Source organism: Vitis vinifera, chromosome 10, assembly GCF_030704535.1.
Source record: "Vitis vinifera cultivar Pinot Noir 40024 chromosome 10, ASM3070453v1".
Taxonomy (NCBI): Eukaryota; Viridiplantae; Streptophyta; class Magnoliopsida; order Vitales; family Vitaceae; genus Vitis; species Vitis vinifera.
Window position 1 is genome coordinate 13,544,544 of NC_081814.1, and position 14,512 is coordinate 13,559,055.

Here is a 14,512-nt window from a genome sequence, read left to right on the forward strand (position 1 = left end):
GAAAAGAAAATGTAAAGAAATATTTGGCTTCATTTTATTTTGTTAACTTAAAAAAATAAGTTTAACAAACTTTTGATGAAAAAACAAATTTATTTTTTTAGAATTTGCTTTGAAAACAAGTTTTTACTAGAATAACTTTTAAAGTGTTTTAAGTTGTTGGTTTTTTTTCTTTTTTTGTTTATAGTTTTTGAGCAATAATTAAAAATAAAAAATATTTTGAATTTTTTTTTATCATACATAGGTTTATAATATATTTATAGAGAATAAGCCTAGAAGATTGTATTTAATATTTGTGTTCAATTTTGACATTTTTTTTTTAGTATCCATCTAAAAATCTATTTTTTTGAGAATTTTTTAAAAAAACGTGGGTGGAAGATGCCCTTAAATTCTCTTATTTGTTATGGGATAAAAAATACCATAAAAATCAAATTTGATTATACTTTGTATATTTTAAATTCTTGTTTCTTACATGAACGAGAAAATAAGAGAAATAAATTTTAAAAATCATTTTTTAGTTCTTTATCCTTTTTTCCTTGAGAAGACGAAGAAGAGGCAAAAGAATAGTATTGGATGGTTGATGGCCAGTCCATGTACAAAAAGTAGACACCTCTATATGCAAGTGGAGTCAAGTCTCCTCTGGAGTGTGGACTAGGCCACCGTGATGGGCGGCACTCTTCACTGCACAAGGCTTGACCTGAGACTAGGTCTTTTGCCCCTTCTTGACTGGCTTAACCCACTTCTCCAAAAGAGGTTGAGGGGTTCTTTTCATTGTAGGGACCACAACACCAGGGTTACCCAACAATTACTTTATTCTTTCTTCATTCTCCCTACATTTCTCCACCTGCATTATGACACATATGCAAATGTTGTTGAATTGTTTGGTCGATGGTCAGTCAGAAAATAACTCTCTGGAATTAAAATTTGGATGGGAGTTAGGAAAGTCTTGCTTCTTTGATGAGTATCCAATGGTTCAAGCATGGCATCCAGAAAATGTAAACCTTCATGCATATAGGTTTGGAACTTACTTCTTCAGAAAATGTATGATTCTCCAACAATCCCTAATTTCACACCCATAAATTCGCCAATCCATTTACAAAAGGTGTCTCCTCTATATGCAAGTGGAGTTAAGTCTCCTGTGGAACGTGGACTAGGGCACCGTAGGCCGCACTCTTCTGCTGCATGAGGCTTGACCCGAGGCTAGCCTTTTTGCCCCTTTTGGAAAACTGCACTGTAGGTGCTCTCTCTTCACCGGCCTAACCCACTTCTCCGAACGAGGTTGAGGGTTTTCTTATCATTTTAGGGAGCCCCATATTCAAAAGCTGTTGAATTGTTTTGAGTATGTCCAACGGAAGACAGTTGTTGCAACAGCTGTGGTCATAATCCATGTGTCAAACTTTGTGTTTGGTATAGGGTCATGCAGAAAAAGAACAGTTCTTTTTTTTTTAAATTTTTTTAAAAAACGGGAGTGATTGATAAGATGTTTTAAAAAATAGTTTTTAAAAACAAAATAACAAAAAACTTGTCATCCTTCCATTACTTTTCATTCTGCTATTAGCTTCAGGTCCTACTGTGGAAAGTTTGCTCAATGTGTCTCAATTCCGAGATTCTTGTCCCAGTACCCACGGCCTTTTACACCTCAAACACTTCTTTCAGTGCTATTCTGCAGTCTTCTGCCCATAACCTCAGGTACCCCAAGCCTGAGTTTTCAAAAACAATAGAGAATCTTGTTTTTGAAAATTGTAACTTAAAAACAATTACCAAACATATAAAAAAATTTTAAATTTGTTTTCTATTTTTTAAAACTAAAAACTGTTTTAAAAAACTCCGTTAAACAAGCTTAAAATTTTCATGTATATAGGATTGAACTTACTTCTTCAGAAAATGTAGAAGTTTGTTTGACTATGTGATTTAAAAACAGTTTTTTACTTTTAAAAATATAAAATTGTTTTTTCATTGTTTACTAGAAACAATTTTTTAAAACAAAGTAAAATAGAGAACAATTTTTAGAGAACAAGAGTTGTTGCCACTAGTTTTTAAAAATAAAAGGAAAACATTGACCCATTTGACCATATTTTCTTAAACTTGTTTTTAAAAACTATTTTTTATTCTTGAACTTAAAAACAGTTTTTAAAAAGAAGTTTAAGAAAACATGACCAAATGGCTTGACTTGAGACTAGGTCTTTTGCCCCTTCTTGACCGGCTTAACCCACTTCTCCAAAAGAGGTTGAGGGTGTTCTTCTCATTGTAGGGTCCACAACACCGGGTTACCCAACAATTACTTTGTTCTTTCTTCATTCTTATTACATTTCTCCAATTGCATTATGACACATTCAAATGTTGTTGAATTGTTTTGAGTAAATATGTCCAACGAGAGACAGTAGCAGCAACTCTAGTCATAGTCCATGCATTCGATGATGTGTAGGAAGTGTCAAACTTTCTATTTGGTCAATGGTCATGCAGAAAATTATTCTCTCGAATTATAATTTGGATGGGAGTTAGAAAAGTCTGGCTTCTTTGATGATTATCCAATGGTTCAATCAAGGCATTCAAAAAATGTAAATCTTCATGTTTATAGGTTTGGAACTTACTTCTAGAAAATGTAAGACTTCATGTATATATGATTCTCCAATAATCCTTAATTTCACACCCATAAATCCGTTATTCCACTGCGATAATTCATATAATACTATTCTTCTCTAATAATTCCTAATTCTGCTTTATTCCACTCTAATATACATATATGTCTTAATTTTACTTTCAATGGAAAAGTTATAAATCCTTTATTCTATTAATTTGTACCATGATCTAATTGTTCTATGTCCTTAGTCACATTGCTTCATTTTTTTCCCAATTATAAGATATGGTGGACTTTAGGATTTTAATTGAGCTAAAATATTTTTATTAGATTATTAAAAACTGGACAAACGCTCAAACCTAATGCTCAAGTGCTCATACTTGGCACTTAAGCGCTTTGAGAGCACTCAAGAAGGGGAAGCTTGAGTGTTTGAAGCATATTTTTCCAAATTTGAATTCTCGATTTTGTTTTAAGAATTGGTTTTTGGAAACTTCAATTACATATCTATCCACTAGGGTTTCATCCCTATATAAATATTATGCCTAAAAATTGTTTTTGTTATTGATGCAAATTTGAAAAAGAGATTATTAGCCTTTACTACATTCTCACACTCCTAGGTTTTTATAGTTCTCATTCTTTGGGTTCGTGAGAAAAATATGTGTCCTTTCAGGTATTGAGATAGTCTATTGGTTGCACATGCATGTTGCGTTGCAAACTTGAAAACTAGTATATGTATTGGTGAATAAAACTTAGGGATAATATATATCCACTACGTAAATTTGTATATTTTTCTTTTACAGTCTTTAATCCTGTTATTTTTATATCTATATGATCTTTGAAAGACTTCGTAGATGCTTTTCCACATAAAAATCGTTGATTTCTCTTCTTTCTTTCTAATTATTGACGAAGAATTAAAAACAAAAATTTGTACCAAAAAAGTTATTAGATATTCACCCCTCTTTATGTTTCATAATCAAAATGTATAAACTTTTAACATGTTATTCAATTAATTTATAAAACGTGGATAAATTTTTTTGAGTATAATTAAGATAGAGAATTCCAAGCACAATTAAGATTGATGGATTTAGTATGAGTTAAAGAGGAATTAAAAATAAAAAATTTCATTAAAAAGAAGTTAATACATATTCACTCCTTTTAAGAAGAGAAGATAATACTATTGTGTAGCTTTTCTTTGGAGATTTCTTTAAGAAGAGAAGAAGATTTAAAGATTTCTTGAGGAAAAGAAGATTTGAAGATTCCTTTTTATTGAAAAACTTTATAATCTATCATTTGTTGATGAAATCCTTTTTGATCCAAAATTAAGTACTAAATTACTTAAAATGGTATTCTTGTCTTTATAAGATTAATTAGAGGGTATATCGGAAATTATTTTCTGAAATTATTAATTTACAAATTTTTCTTTCTTTTATTCAAGAACATTTGGGTGGACAATCGTGATTATGTTGTAATTATGAACTTGCCTAACAACAATTATGGTGAAGACAAATAAATCCGTGACATTCATTTTCTTTGTGTGATGTGGGTTCACCTAATGAATTATTGTCCTTTAAAGTTAGCTTCCTTTTCACCGCAAGTGAAGGAATGAAATAAAAATAAAAAATCAGAAGAAGTTAAAATTAAAAAGTATAGACGGGTCTCCTTGTTCTTTTCTTTCCCAACAATTTCATGTGGACGGATGGAGTTTTCTTATGAAGAGAAAGCAAAATAAATAAATAAATGGTAATAATAGAAAGTGAAGGATGATAGAAAAAACGTTTTATAGATATATAATATAATATAAAAAGTAAATGAGGGTCTAGTCAATGCGATTATTAAAAGAGAAAGAAACCAATAAAAATCAGGAAGCAAAAAGTAATGAAAATCATGGGATTGGTGGTGATTGAATTAGTATGGCTGAATAACGTTATAAATGTATAATTTGTATATTATTAAAATTAAAATTAATTATAAAAAATTAAAAATATATATGAATAAATTAAAAATCAATAATATCATTTTATATTTTTGATATTATTAAATTAAATCATAAGGATAAAGGTATTTTAATTTAATAAATGCACAATACTAGAATTTCCAATTTTCAATTATATTATTATTATTATTATTATTATTATTATTATTATTATTATTATTATTATATTTGGTCAGAATTTAAAAAAAAATTACAAGAAAAAGAAAAAGAAAATGTAAAGAAATCTTAGGCTCTATTTGGAAAGTATTTTTAAAGAAAAAACAAAATTTTAACTTAAAAATTGAGTTTAACAAACTTTTGATGAAAAAACAAGTTTATTTTTTAGAATTTGCTCCGAAACAAGTTTTTTCTAGAATAATTTTTAAAGTGTTTTAAGTTGTTGTTTTTTATTTAATAGTTTTTGAGAAATAATTAAAAAATAAAAATTATTTTGATTTTTTTTATTATACATAGGTATATAATATATTTATAGAGAAGATTGTATTTAATATTTATGTTCAATTTTGAAAAAACTTCTTAATACAGTTTTAAAAATCTGTTTTTTGAGAATTATTTTTTAAAACATGGGTGAAGAGGCCTTTAAATTCTCTTATTTGTTATGGGATAAAAAATACCATAGAAAATCAAATTTGATAAAAATTTATATATTTTTTTGCTTCTTTATCCTTTTTCCTTGAAAAGACGAAGAGGCAAAATAATTGTATTGGATAGTGGATGACCAATCCATTTACAAAATGTAGACAGCTCTACATGCAAGTGGAATTAAGTCTCCTATGGAATATGGACTAGGGCACCATGGGTTTAGTTTGAGTACACTCATGATTGAGTTGTAATTATATAAAAGTTGTTAAAGTAATTTATTAAATTATTAAATAGGTTTCAATCTTTTAAAAAATGAGTGGCACCGAAAGTGAGACTACCAAGCCAAATAACCAATGCTTTTAAAGATTGACACTTTAGATGAGACTCCACTTAAGTCTTTTTCCACCTCCTTGATCCACTTCTTCCAAGATGTTTGTTGCCCACCACCTAGTCTCCCTTCTTTAACATCTGCTCTTACAAACCTCATCGTCTCCTTCAACCATTATCAACTATCTTTTCTTCTTACTTTCTCATAGCAAAGATGCATCTTTTTTCATCTTATGTTTTAGTGTGTTTTTGGGTGCATTGCTTCGCACCCATGGTGTTGTCCATCAATTTGGTTGATGAGTTTGCTCTTATTGCCTTGAAAACCCATATTACATATGATTCCCAAGGTATTTTGGCAACAAATTGGTCTACCAAAAGGCCCCACTACAGTTGGATTGGAATTTCTTGCAACGCTCCTCAACTAAGTGTTTCTGCAATCAACCTCTCTAACATGGGTCTTGAAGGAACTATTGCGCCACAAGTCGGCAACCTCTCCTTTCTTGTTTCCCTTGATCTTAGTAATAACCACTTTCATGGATCTCTTCCTAAGGATATTGGTAAGATTCTCATAAATTTTGTCTACTTTATGAGTCAATACTCGTGTTTTCTTGTGTTTCATGCTTCAATATTTAATATCAATAAAGGCAATTCATATTTGGTTCCTAAAATTTAAGAGAAATGCAAGTAAAAATTTAATATCAATAAAGGCAATTCATGTTTGGTTCCTAAAATTTAAGAGAAAATGAGTAAAAAAATAAAGAGGAAAAGTAAAATAAAAAAAATTATTTTAAAATAAATAACTTATTTTATATCTCGTTTTAAACTCATTTAACTTATTTTAACTATTTTATATAAAGATTAAATAATTTAAAAATACAAAAATTTCAATTGATTTTCATTATAAATAATTTTCTTCTCCAATCTTGGGCATGGTTGAGATTATGATTATTTTGGTCTTTCAAAGGTGATGAAAGGAAAACAATTAAGTTGTGATAAAGATAGTTGAGTAATTGATAAATTATAGTTTCAAAAATAATAATTAAATATTTGATCAATTGGATTGTTAAATTATTGTGATCAATCATAATATCAAAAATAAGAATGATAAAAAGTTTAATTTATTCTCTTTATTTTGATATGAAATTCATTTTAATTAATAAGTTATTATAGATATAAAATAATTAAATAAATTAATAAATTCATTTTAAGGAAATATATTGTACATTAAAATGTAATCAATTGTTTAATAGATATCAAATAATTTCATATATATATATATATATATATATATAGATACACACAAGGATGAAAATATCGGTAATCACGGATATATCGGTATTTCGATTTTACGGATATATCGGATATATCGGAGATATATTGGGATATATCGGAGATATATCGGCGGATATTTTAGAAAAAAATATTGGTGCTTAAAATTGTTAAAAACTCATGAAAATGTAAAGAAAACCTCATAATAATATAATTAGAAGCATAATAGACATTTTAAAGTTATTTTATTGAAAATTTTGATATATATATATATATAACATGATTTATCATATTTAATAATAATATTGTATGCATCGATAAAAATATGAATTTTATAAGTGTACATTTATTATTAAATTACATATAATATTATGATATTTGATTACAATATGTCTAATTTTAAAATATATATTAATATTAAAATATGATCCATTTAATTCAATTGTATTAAACAATATAAAATAAATTATAATATATATATATATATATAATTTTTTAATATTTAATTAATTATTAATGATATTAAAAACATTATGAAGAAAATTATATAATTTTTATATTTTTGGTAATTAATTAAAAGAAAAATTTGCTTTTAATTATAAAATAATTATAATTAATTTGCTCTTTAAAATATTCATTTAACATTTTCTTTATATAAGGACTTTAAGTATATATATGTTTAATGCACTCTATATCATAAGGGCGAGTTAGCCCAGTTGGCAAGAAGGCTGAACCTCAAACCTTTTGGTTTGGGGTTCAAATCCCCTCAGAAGCAAAAGCAAATTGTTTGGGAGGTGCACTGTAGCGGGGACACTGTAGCACATTTGACTTTCACTGTAGCGCGTTGACTCCGTTGACCCCGCGTTGACCAGGCGATATTAGAGAAAAATCGCCGATTTCTCGCCAAAATCGCCGATATATCGCGATAAATCGCCGATTTCTCGAGATTTATCCCGAAAAATCATCTGGCCGATATTTCTGCAAGAAAAATCGTGTCGATCCCCATCGACACACGATATTTCGGCGATATATCGCCGAAAATCGGCGACATTTTCCTCCCTGGATACACATAACTTAATTTAATTTAATATAATATATTTAAAGCTATAATATAATATAATATTTACTTGTGACAAACAACAGTAGATATTTTTGTTGTTAATATTCCTAACAAAAAATAAAATTAATGCATTAATTAGCTAATTATATTCTATACTCAATATTTGTGTTAAGTGTACAGTTAATTTTACAAATTATTTGATAATATATTATAGAGTAAGAAACATTATTGTACACAATTCAAACCATCATATAGGTTACAAATTGTATTCAATCAAACCAACCATCAATATGTGATTCATGATATGTTTTTCTCTATATTAGTGAGATTCATGACAAGTTTTACTCAATATTAGTGGCTCTTTCAAATATTATCGTTATGTTTGATTCCAAAAAAGTATTTAAAAAATATAAAGAAAATAATTTTTTTATATTTAATTTTACTATGAAAACTATATAAAAATTCAAATATAATTAAAATAAATTAAAACTTATCTATTTTAAAATTATTTAAACTTTATATAGAAGAGTTAAAGTAAGTGAATATTTTTAAATTATTTAATCTTTATATGGAAGAGTTAAAACAAGTAAATGTGTTTGAAATAACATTTAAATAATCTATTGACTTCAAATCTATTTTCTATTTTTCTTTGCTTTTATTTTATTTTTTATATTTTTTCTTTTTATTTTCTTTCGCTCGCATTTTCTTTGAATAAGGCAAAACCTTTGGCTATATTTGATTCCCAAAAAATATGAAGGAAAACAAAAATAAAGGGGAAACTTAAAAGAAAAAAGTGAAAGAAAATTATATATAAAAAAAAGATTTAAAGTTAATAAATTAATTTTATATATTGTTTCAAATTCATTTAAAATTTAAAAAATAGATTTAAAGTAAATAAATTGATTTTATTTGTTTCTTCAAATTCATTTACATATTTTAATCTTTCTATATAAGAAATTAATAATTTAAAAATGAATAAAAATTAATTAAATTTAAGTATATTTTATTATGGTCCTTATTTTCTATAGTAAAATCAATCATGAGAAACTAATTTTCCTTGAATATTTCTTTCTTTCTTTTATTCTTGTATGGAACCAAACATAGTCTATATGTTGATGATAATAATATTTCAAATCTTTTTTTTTTTTTTTTTTTAATGTTAGGTAAGTGCAAGGAGCTTCAACAACTGAATTTATTTAATAATAAATTGGTTGGAGGCATTCCAGAAGCCATTTGTAATTTATCAAAACTTGAAGAGCTATATCTTGGGAATAATCAGTTGATTGGTGAAATTCCAAAGAAAATGAATCATCTTCAGAATCTGAAGGTATTGTCATTCCCAATGAACAACTTAACAGGTTCCATACCGGCCACCATTTTCAATATATCTTCTTTGCTCAATATTAGTCTCTCCAATAATAACCTCTCTGGGAGTCTTCCCATGGATATGTGCTACGCCAATCCAAAGCTCAAGAAGCTTAATCTTTCATCAAATCATTTGAGTGGAAAGATCCCCACTGGTTTAGGCCAATGTATACAGCTTCAAGTAATTTCCTTAGCATATAATGATTTCACAGGAAGCATACCAAGTGGAATCGGTAACTTGGTGGAGCTTCAGAGATTGTCTCTACAGAATAACAGCTTCACAGGTACACTTTTTCTTTCATTCATTTTTTTTTCCTTCTTATTCTCTCACTTTCCCTCAAGCTTTTAAAGATATAAGAAAAGCGTTATTGTTTTTCCGACCCATTCATTTTAAATGTGTTGTAGGAGAAATCCCTCAATTATTGTTCAACATCTCTTCGTTGAGGTTTTTGAATCTAGCAGTGAATAACCTAGAAGGTGAAATCCCCTCCAATTTGTCGCATTGCAGAGAGCTCCGAGTGCTATCATTATCTTTCAATCAGTTCACTGGAGGCATTCCACAAGCCATAGGGAGTTTATCCAACCTTGAAGAATTATATCTTAGTCATAACAAATTGACAGGTGGAATTCCTAGAGAGATTGGGAATCTTTCAAATTTAAATATTTTGCAATTAAGCTCTAATGGAATAAGTGGCCCTATTCCTGCCGAAATTTTCAATGTCTCTTCATTGCAAGTGATTGCTTTCACTGATAATAGCCTTTCTGGGAGTCTTCCAAAGGATATCTGTAAACATCTTCCCAATCTCCAAGGGCTCTCTCTTTCTCAGAATCATCTCAGTGGTCAACTTCCTACAACTCTATCCTTATGTGGAGAGCTCCTATTCCTGTCACTATCATTCAATAAATTCAGAGGAAGCATACCAAAAGAAATTGGCAACTTATCAAAGCTTGAAAAGATCTATCTAGGCACAAATAGCCTCATAGGTTCCATTCCAACTTCATTTGGTAATTTGAAGGCCTTAAAATTTCTTAATTTGGGGATAAACAATCTTACGGGGACGGTACCAGAAGCTATTTTTAACATCTCTAAACTACAGTCCCTTGCGATGGTGAAAAATCACCTTTCAGGCAGCCTCCCATCAAGTATTGGCACCTGGCTCTCGGATCTTGAAGGGCTTTTTATAGCAGGCAATGAATTCAGTGGAATAATTCCAATGTCTATTTCAAATATGTCAAAACTTACCGTGCTAGGTTTATCAGCTAACTCCTTCACTGGTAATGTGCCAAAAGATCTCGGTAACCTGACAAAGCTTAAAGTTCTTGACCTTGCAGGCAATCAATTGACTGATGAACACGTAGCCTCTGAGGTTGGTTTTCTTACTTCTTTGACAAATTGCAAATTTTTGAAAAATTTGTGGATAGGAAATAATCCTTTCAAAGGTACTCTTCCAAATTCACTAGGGAATCTTCCCATTGCTCTTGAAAGTTTTATTGCATCAGCCTGCCAATTCAGAGGAACCATTCCCACAAGAATTGGTAATTTGACCAATTTGATATGGCTGGACTTGGGAGCTAATGACTTGACAGGGTCAATACCAACTACATTGGGACGACTAAAGAAGCTCCAAAAGTTGCACATTGTTGGAAATAGATTACGAGGATCCATTCCAAATGATCTTTGCCATTTGAAGAACTTGGGATACTTGCATTTGAGTTCTAACAAATTGTCTGGATCAATCCCAAGTTGTTTTGGAGATCTTCCTGCGCTACAAGAACTCTTTCTTGACTCCAATGTGTTAGCTTTCAACATTCCTACATCCTTGTGGAGCCTTAGAGATCTGTTGGTTCTTAACTTGTCTTCAAATTTCTTGACTGGTAATCTACCTCCCGAAGTTGGAAACATGAAGTCCATTACAACATTGGACTTGTCAAAGAACCTAGTTTCAGGTCACATTCCAAGAAAGATGGGAGAACAACAAAATTTGGCTAAACTCTCCTTGTCCCAAAATAAACTACAAGGCCCAATACCTATAGAATTTGGTGATTTGGTAAGCTTGGAATCCTTGGATCTATCCCAGAACAATTTATCCGGAACCATTCCCAAGTCATTGGAGGCCCTTATTTATCTCAAGTATCTAAATGTTTCTTTGAATAAACTACAAGGAGAAATTCCTAATGGAGGACCTTTCATAAATTTCACTGCTGAATCGTTCATGTTCAATGAAGCCTTATGTGGAGCACCTCATTTTCAAGTCATGGCATGTGATAAAAACAACCGCACTCAATCATGGAAGACAAAGTCATTCATCTTAAAATATATTCTATTACCAGTCGGATCAATAGTAACTTTAGTGGTTTTCATTGTTCTGTGGATACGTAGACGAGATAACATGGAAATACCAACTCCAATTGATTCATGGCTCCCTGGAACACATGAAAAGATTTCACACCAGCAGCTTCTTTATGCAACAAACGACTTTGGTGAAGACAATTTGATTGGGAAAGGAAGCCAGGGCATGGTATATAAAGGGGTATTATCTAATGGCTTGACTGTTGCTATAAAGGTTTTCAATTTAGAATTCCAAGGAGCCTTGAGGAGTTTCGATTCAGAATGTGAAGTGATGCAAGGGATTCGCCACCGAAATCTTGTCAGGATAATTACCTGTTGCTCAAACCTCGATTTCAAAGCGTTGGTGCTCGAATATATGCCTAATGGAAGTCTTGAGAAGTGGCTGTATTCCCACAACTATTTTTTGGATCTCATCCAAAGATTAAACATTATGATAGATGTAGCATCAGCATTAGAGTACCTTCATCATGATTGTTCGAGCCTTGTGGTGCATTGTGACTTGAAGCCCAATAATGTTTTGTTAGATGACGATATGGTTGCTCATGTGGCCGATTTTGGGATCACAAAACTCTTGACTAAAACAGAGTCTATGCAGCAAACAAAGACCTTAGGCACAATAGGCTATATGGCACCAGGTAAAGTTCCTTGCTACTTATATTCCTATTTACTACAATTTTTTTTTGAATATCTACCTTATTTTATTTTTATTTCTTCGAATTTATGACCAAAATTAACGCCACGCACAAGCAGAGCATGGCTCAGATGGGATAGTATCCACAAAGAGCGATGTTTATAGCTATGGGATCTTGTTGATGGAAGTATTTTCAAGGAAGAAGCCTATGGATGAAATGTTCACTGGGGATCTAACCTTGAAGACTTGGGTAGAGTCATTATCCAATTCAGTGATACAGGTTGTTGATGCCAATCTATTGAGAAGAGAGGATGAAGACCTTGCCACAAAGCTAAGTTGTTTGTCCTCCATTATGGCTTTAGCTTTGGCATGTACAACCGATTCACCTGAGGAGAGGCTCAACATGAAAGACGCGGTGGTTGAACTCAAGAAGAGCAGAATGAAACTGTTGATGTAAGGATTATTTCAAAAGATGGGATGGAACTTAAAAACATCAAATTGTTACACAACAGTTGTTGTCAATAGTTCAAAGGAAGCCAAAAGTGGGAAGTCGAAGTTGGTTAAGAGTACACAAAGCAATATCCCAGGCACTATTAAGTATATGTCATGGGTCTAGATGTTTAATTTCTTTGGTATTTTCCACATGACAACCAAATGTGAAAAAAATCATTTGTCTTAGCATTCTTTTTTCTTTAATGCTTTTTGAGAACCAAACATAAGCTAAGGGATTCGTGGTGATAGATTATCTTAGAATAATTTTCAGATGATTGAATGACCATGAAAATCATGGTATTAGTCTTGAGTAATATCTTCAATAGAAACCTAGTTTCCAAATACATGTAGTTTTAATGAGATATGTGTGTTAAAGCTTGTTGTGTGCTCAAGTAATTTAGCATATCGATTTCCTCTTCTTGCCTTGATAGTCCATCTAACCCATGGCTCTAAGGGCATTTTGGGTAAACTTGAGAGAACCACCTCAATTCTTATCCTATTATTGATATGATTTATGATTTATACAAGACTTGAAAAACTTGAAACTTTTATCAAACATGTGATGATTAACCTCAAATATAACAATGAGAGGAACCATTAAAATATTATTTTAACAATTTTATTAAAAATGCGGTGGAAAACCAAAATTTGAAGAACCTAATTATTTTAGATAGACTTGGAAAATAACTATTTATGGAAGAAATATACAATTTTAGTTGACATACATTTAATTTGTACATGGAACTAGTTTTCCCTAAATATAAAATGAAAACATAATTGTATGTTAACTTGAGTAAATTCTTCACAATTTCATTGAATTTTTAGAAACAATTAAGACATTGAAAAAAAGAAAAGAAAGTATTAACTAAAATCTAATCGTTCAAACAAATTCATATTCAAAATGGACCTCCACGTTGTTAATGAATCAGCAACTTAAAAACATAATACCTAAATAAAAATATGAATAGTAATTACAAATTATGTACAGACCCAAACTAGACTTGAATATAGAATTGTATGCCATGAAGATGAATTTGGAGCAAGAAAACTGGATTATGGAAAATGATTTTTTTTCATTACTCAAATTTCAGATAAGCAACAAATCAAATCCTTGAAAATATGACTGCAATCATATTTTTAATCTTTCCACAATTTCAAAAATTGATGGAAAAAGAAAGGAAATAAGATACAATTTGGAAATTTTTTCTTTTGTAAAATTCCATATTTTATTATATCAATAGTTGGATTTTATGTATATATTGGGATATATTAAAAAATATCAATTTTCACAGGTATATGTTGGTAGGAACCCTGGATCTCTCCATTCCCATACCCTGAATTGTATAGGTACATGCAAAACTACCCTAGGCCTCTAGATCTTATGCAACGGAAGCAAAAAAACATGTTTTTACAATTCTAAGATTAAGAGGAAAACCATTAGAAAACTTTACCTTTTATTTGGATGTTCCCAAATCAATTCTACTTGGAGAAGATGAAGAACAATGAATTTAGAAGTCTCATACATTTAAGATCTTCCACCCGATGACTCGAATCACGATCTTGACACTCCAAAGTGTGGAAAATGATGATCTCTTGCCTCTCACTATCTCTCTCTTTCTTTGGAGGTGGAAGACAAAGTCTCTCTAAAAGTCGTGGAAACCCTAGCCTCTATCAGTATTTATAGGGTTCTCTTACTAGGCTTAAGTGACTTGAGTCCACCAAGGCTTAGGTCACTTAATCAGCCTAAAATGGATCCTAATTGATTAATTAACCACATAAGGTTGTCTAATTAATCAATTAACCCAATTCAGAAAACTTGTTTACTATCCTTTGTGCAACCTTGTGTAATTACCAAAACACCCTTATGC

The 14,512-nt window shown here is 30.3% G+C and overlaps 1 protein-coding gene across 1 annotated transcript; it reads left to right on the top strand.

The window, feature by feature from the left end:
- Positions 1-5,549: 5,549 nt before the first annotated feature.
- On the top strand, positions 5,550-13,004 carry LOC104880527 (probable LRR receptor-like serine/threonine-protein kinase At3g47570). The gene is made up of 4 exons (XM_010657437.3): positions 5,550-6,034; positions 8,970-9,455; positions 9,577-12,156; positions 12,272-13,004. Exons 1-4 carry the CDS (start codon positions 5,692-5,694, stop codon positions 12,607-12,609), a joined length of 3,747 nt encoding a protein of 1,248 aa, XP_010655739.2. The 5' UTR covers positions 5,550-5,691; the 3' UTR covers positions 12,610-13,004.
- Positions 13,005-14,512: the final 1,508 nt, after the last annotated feature.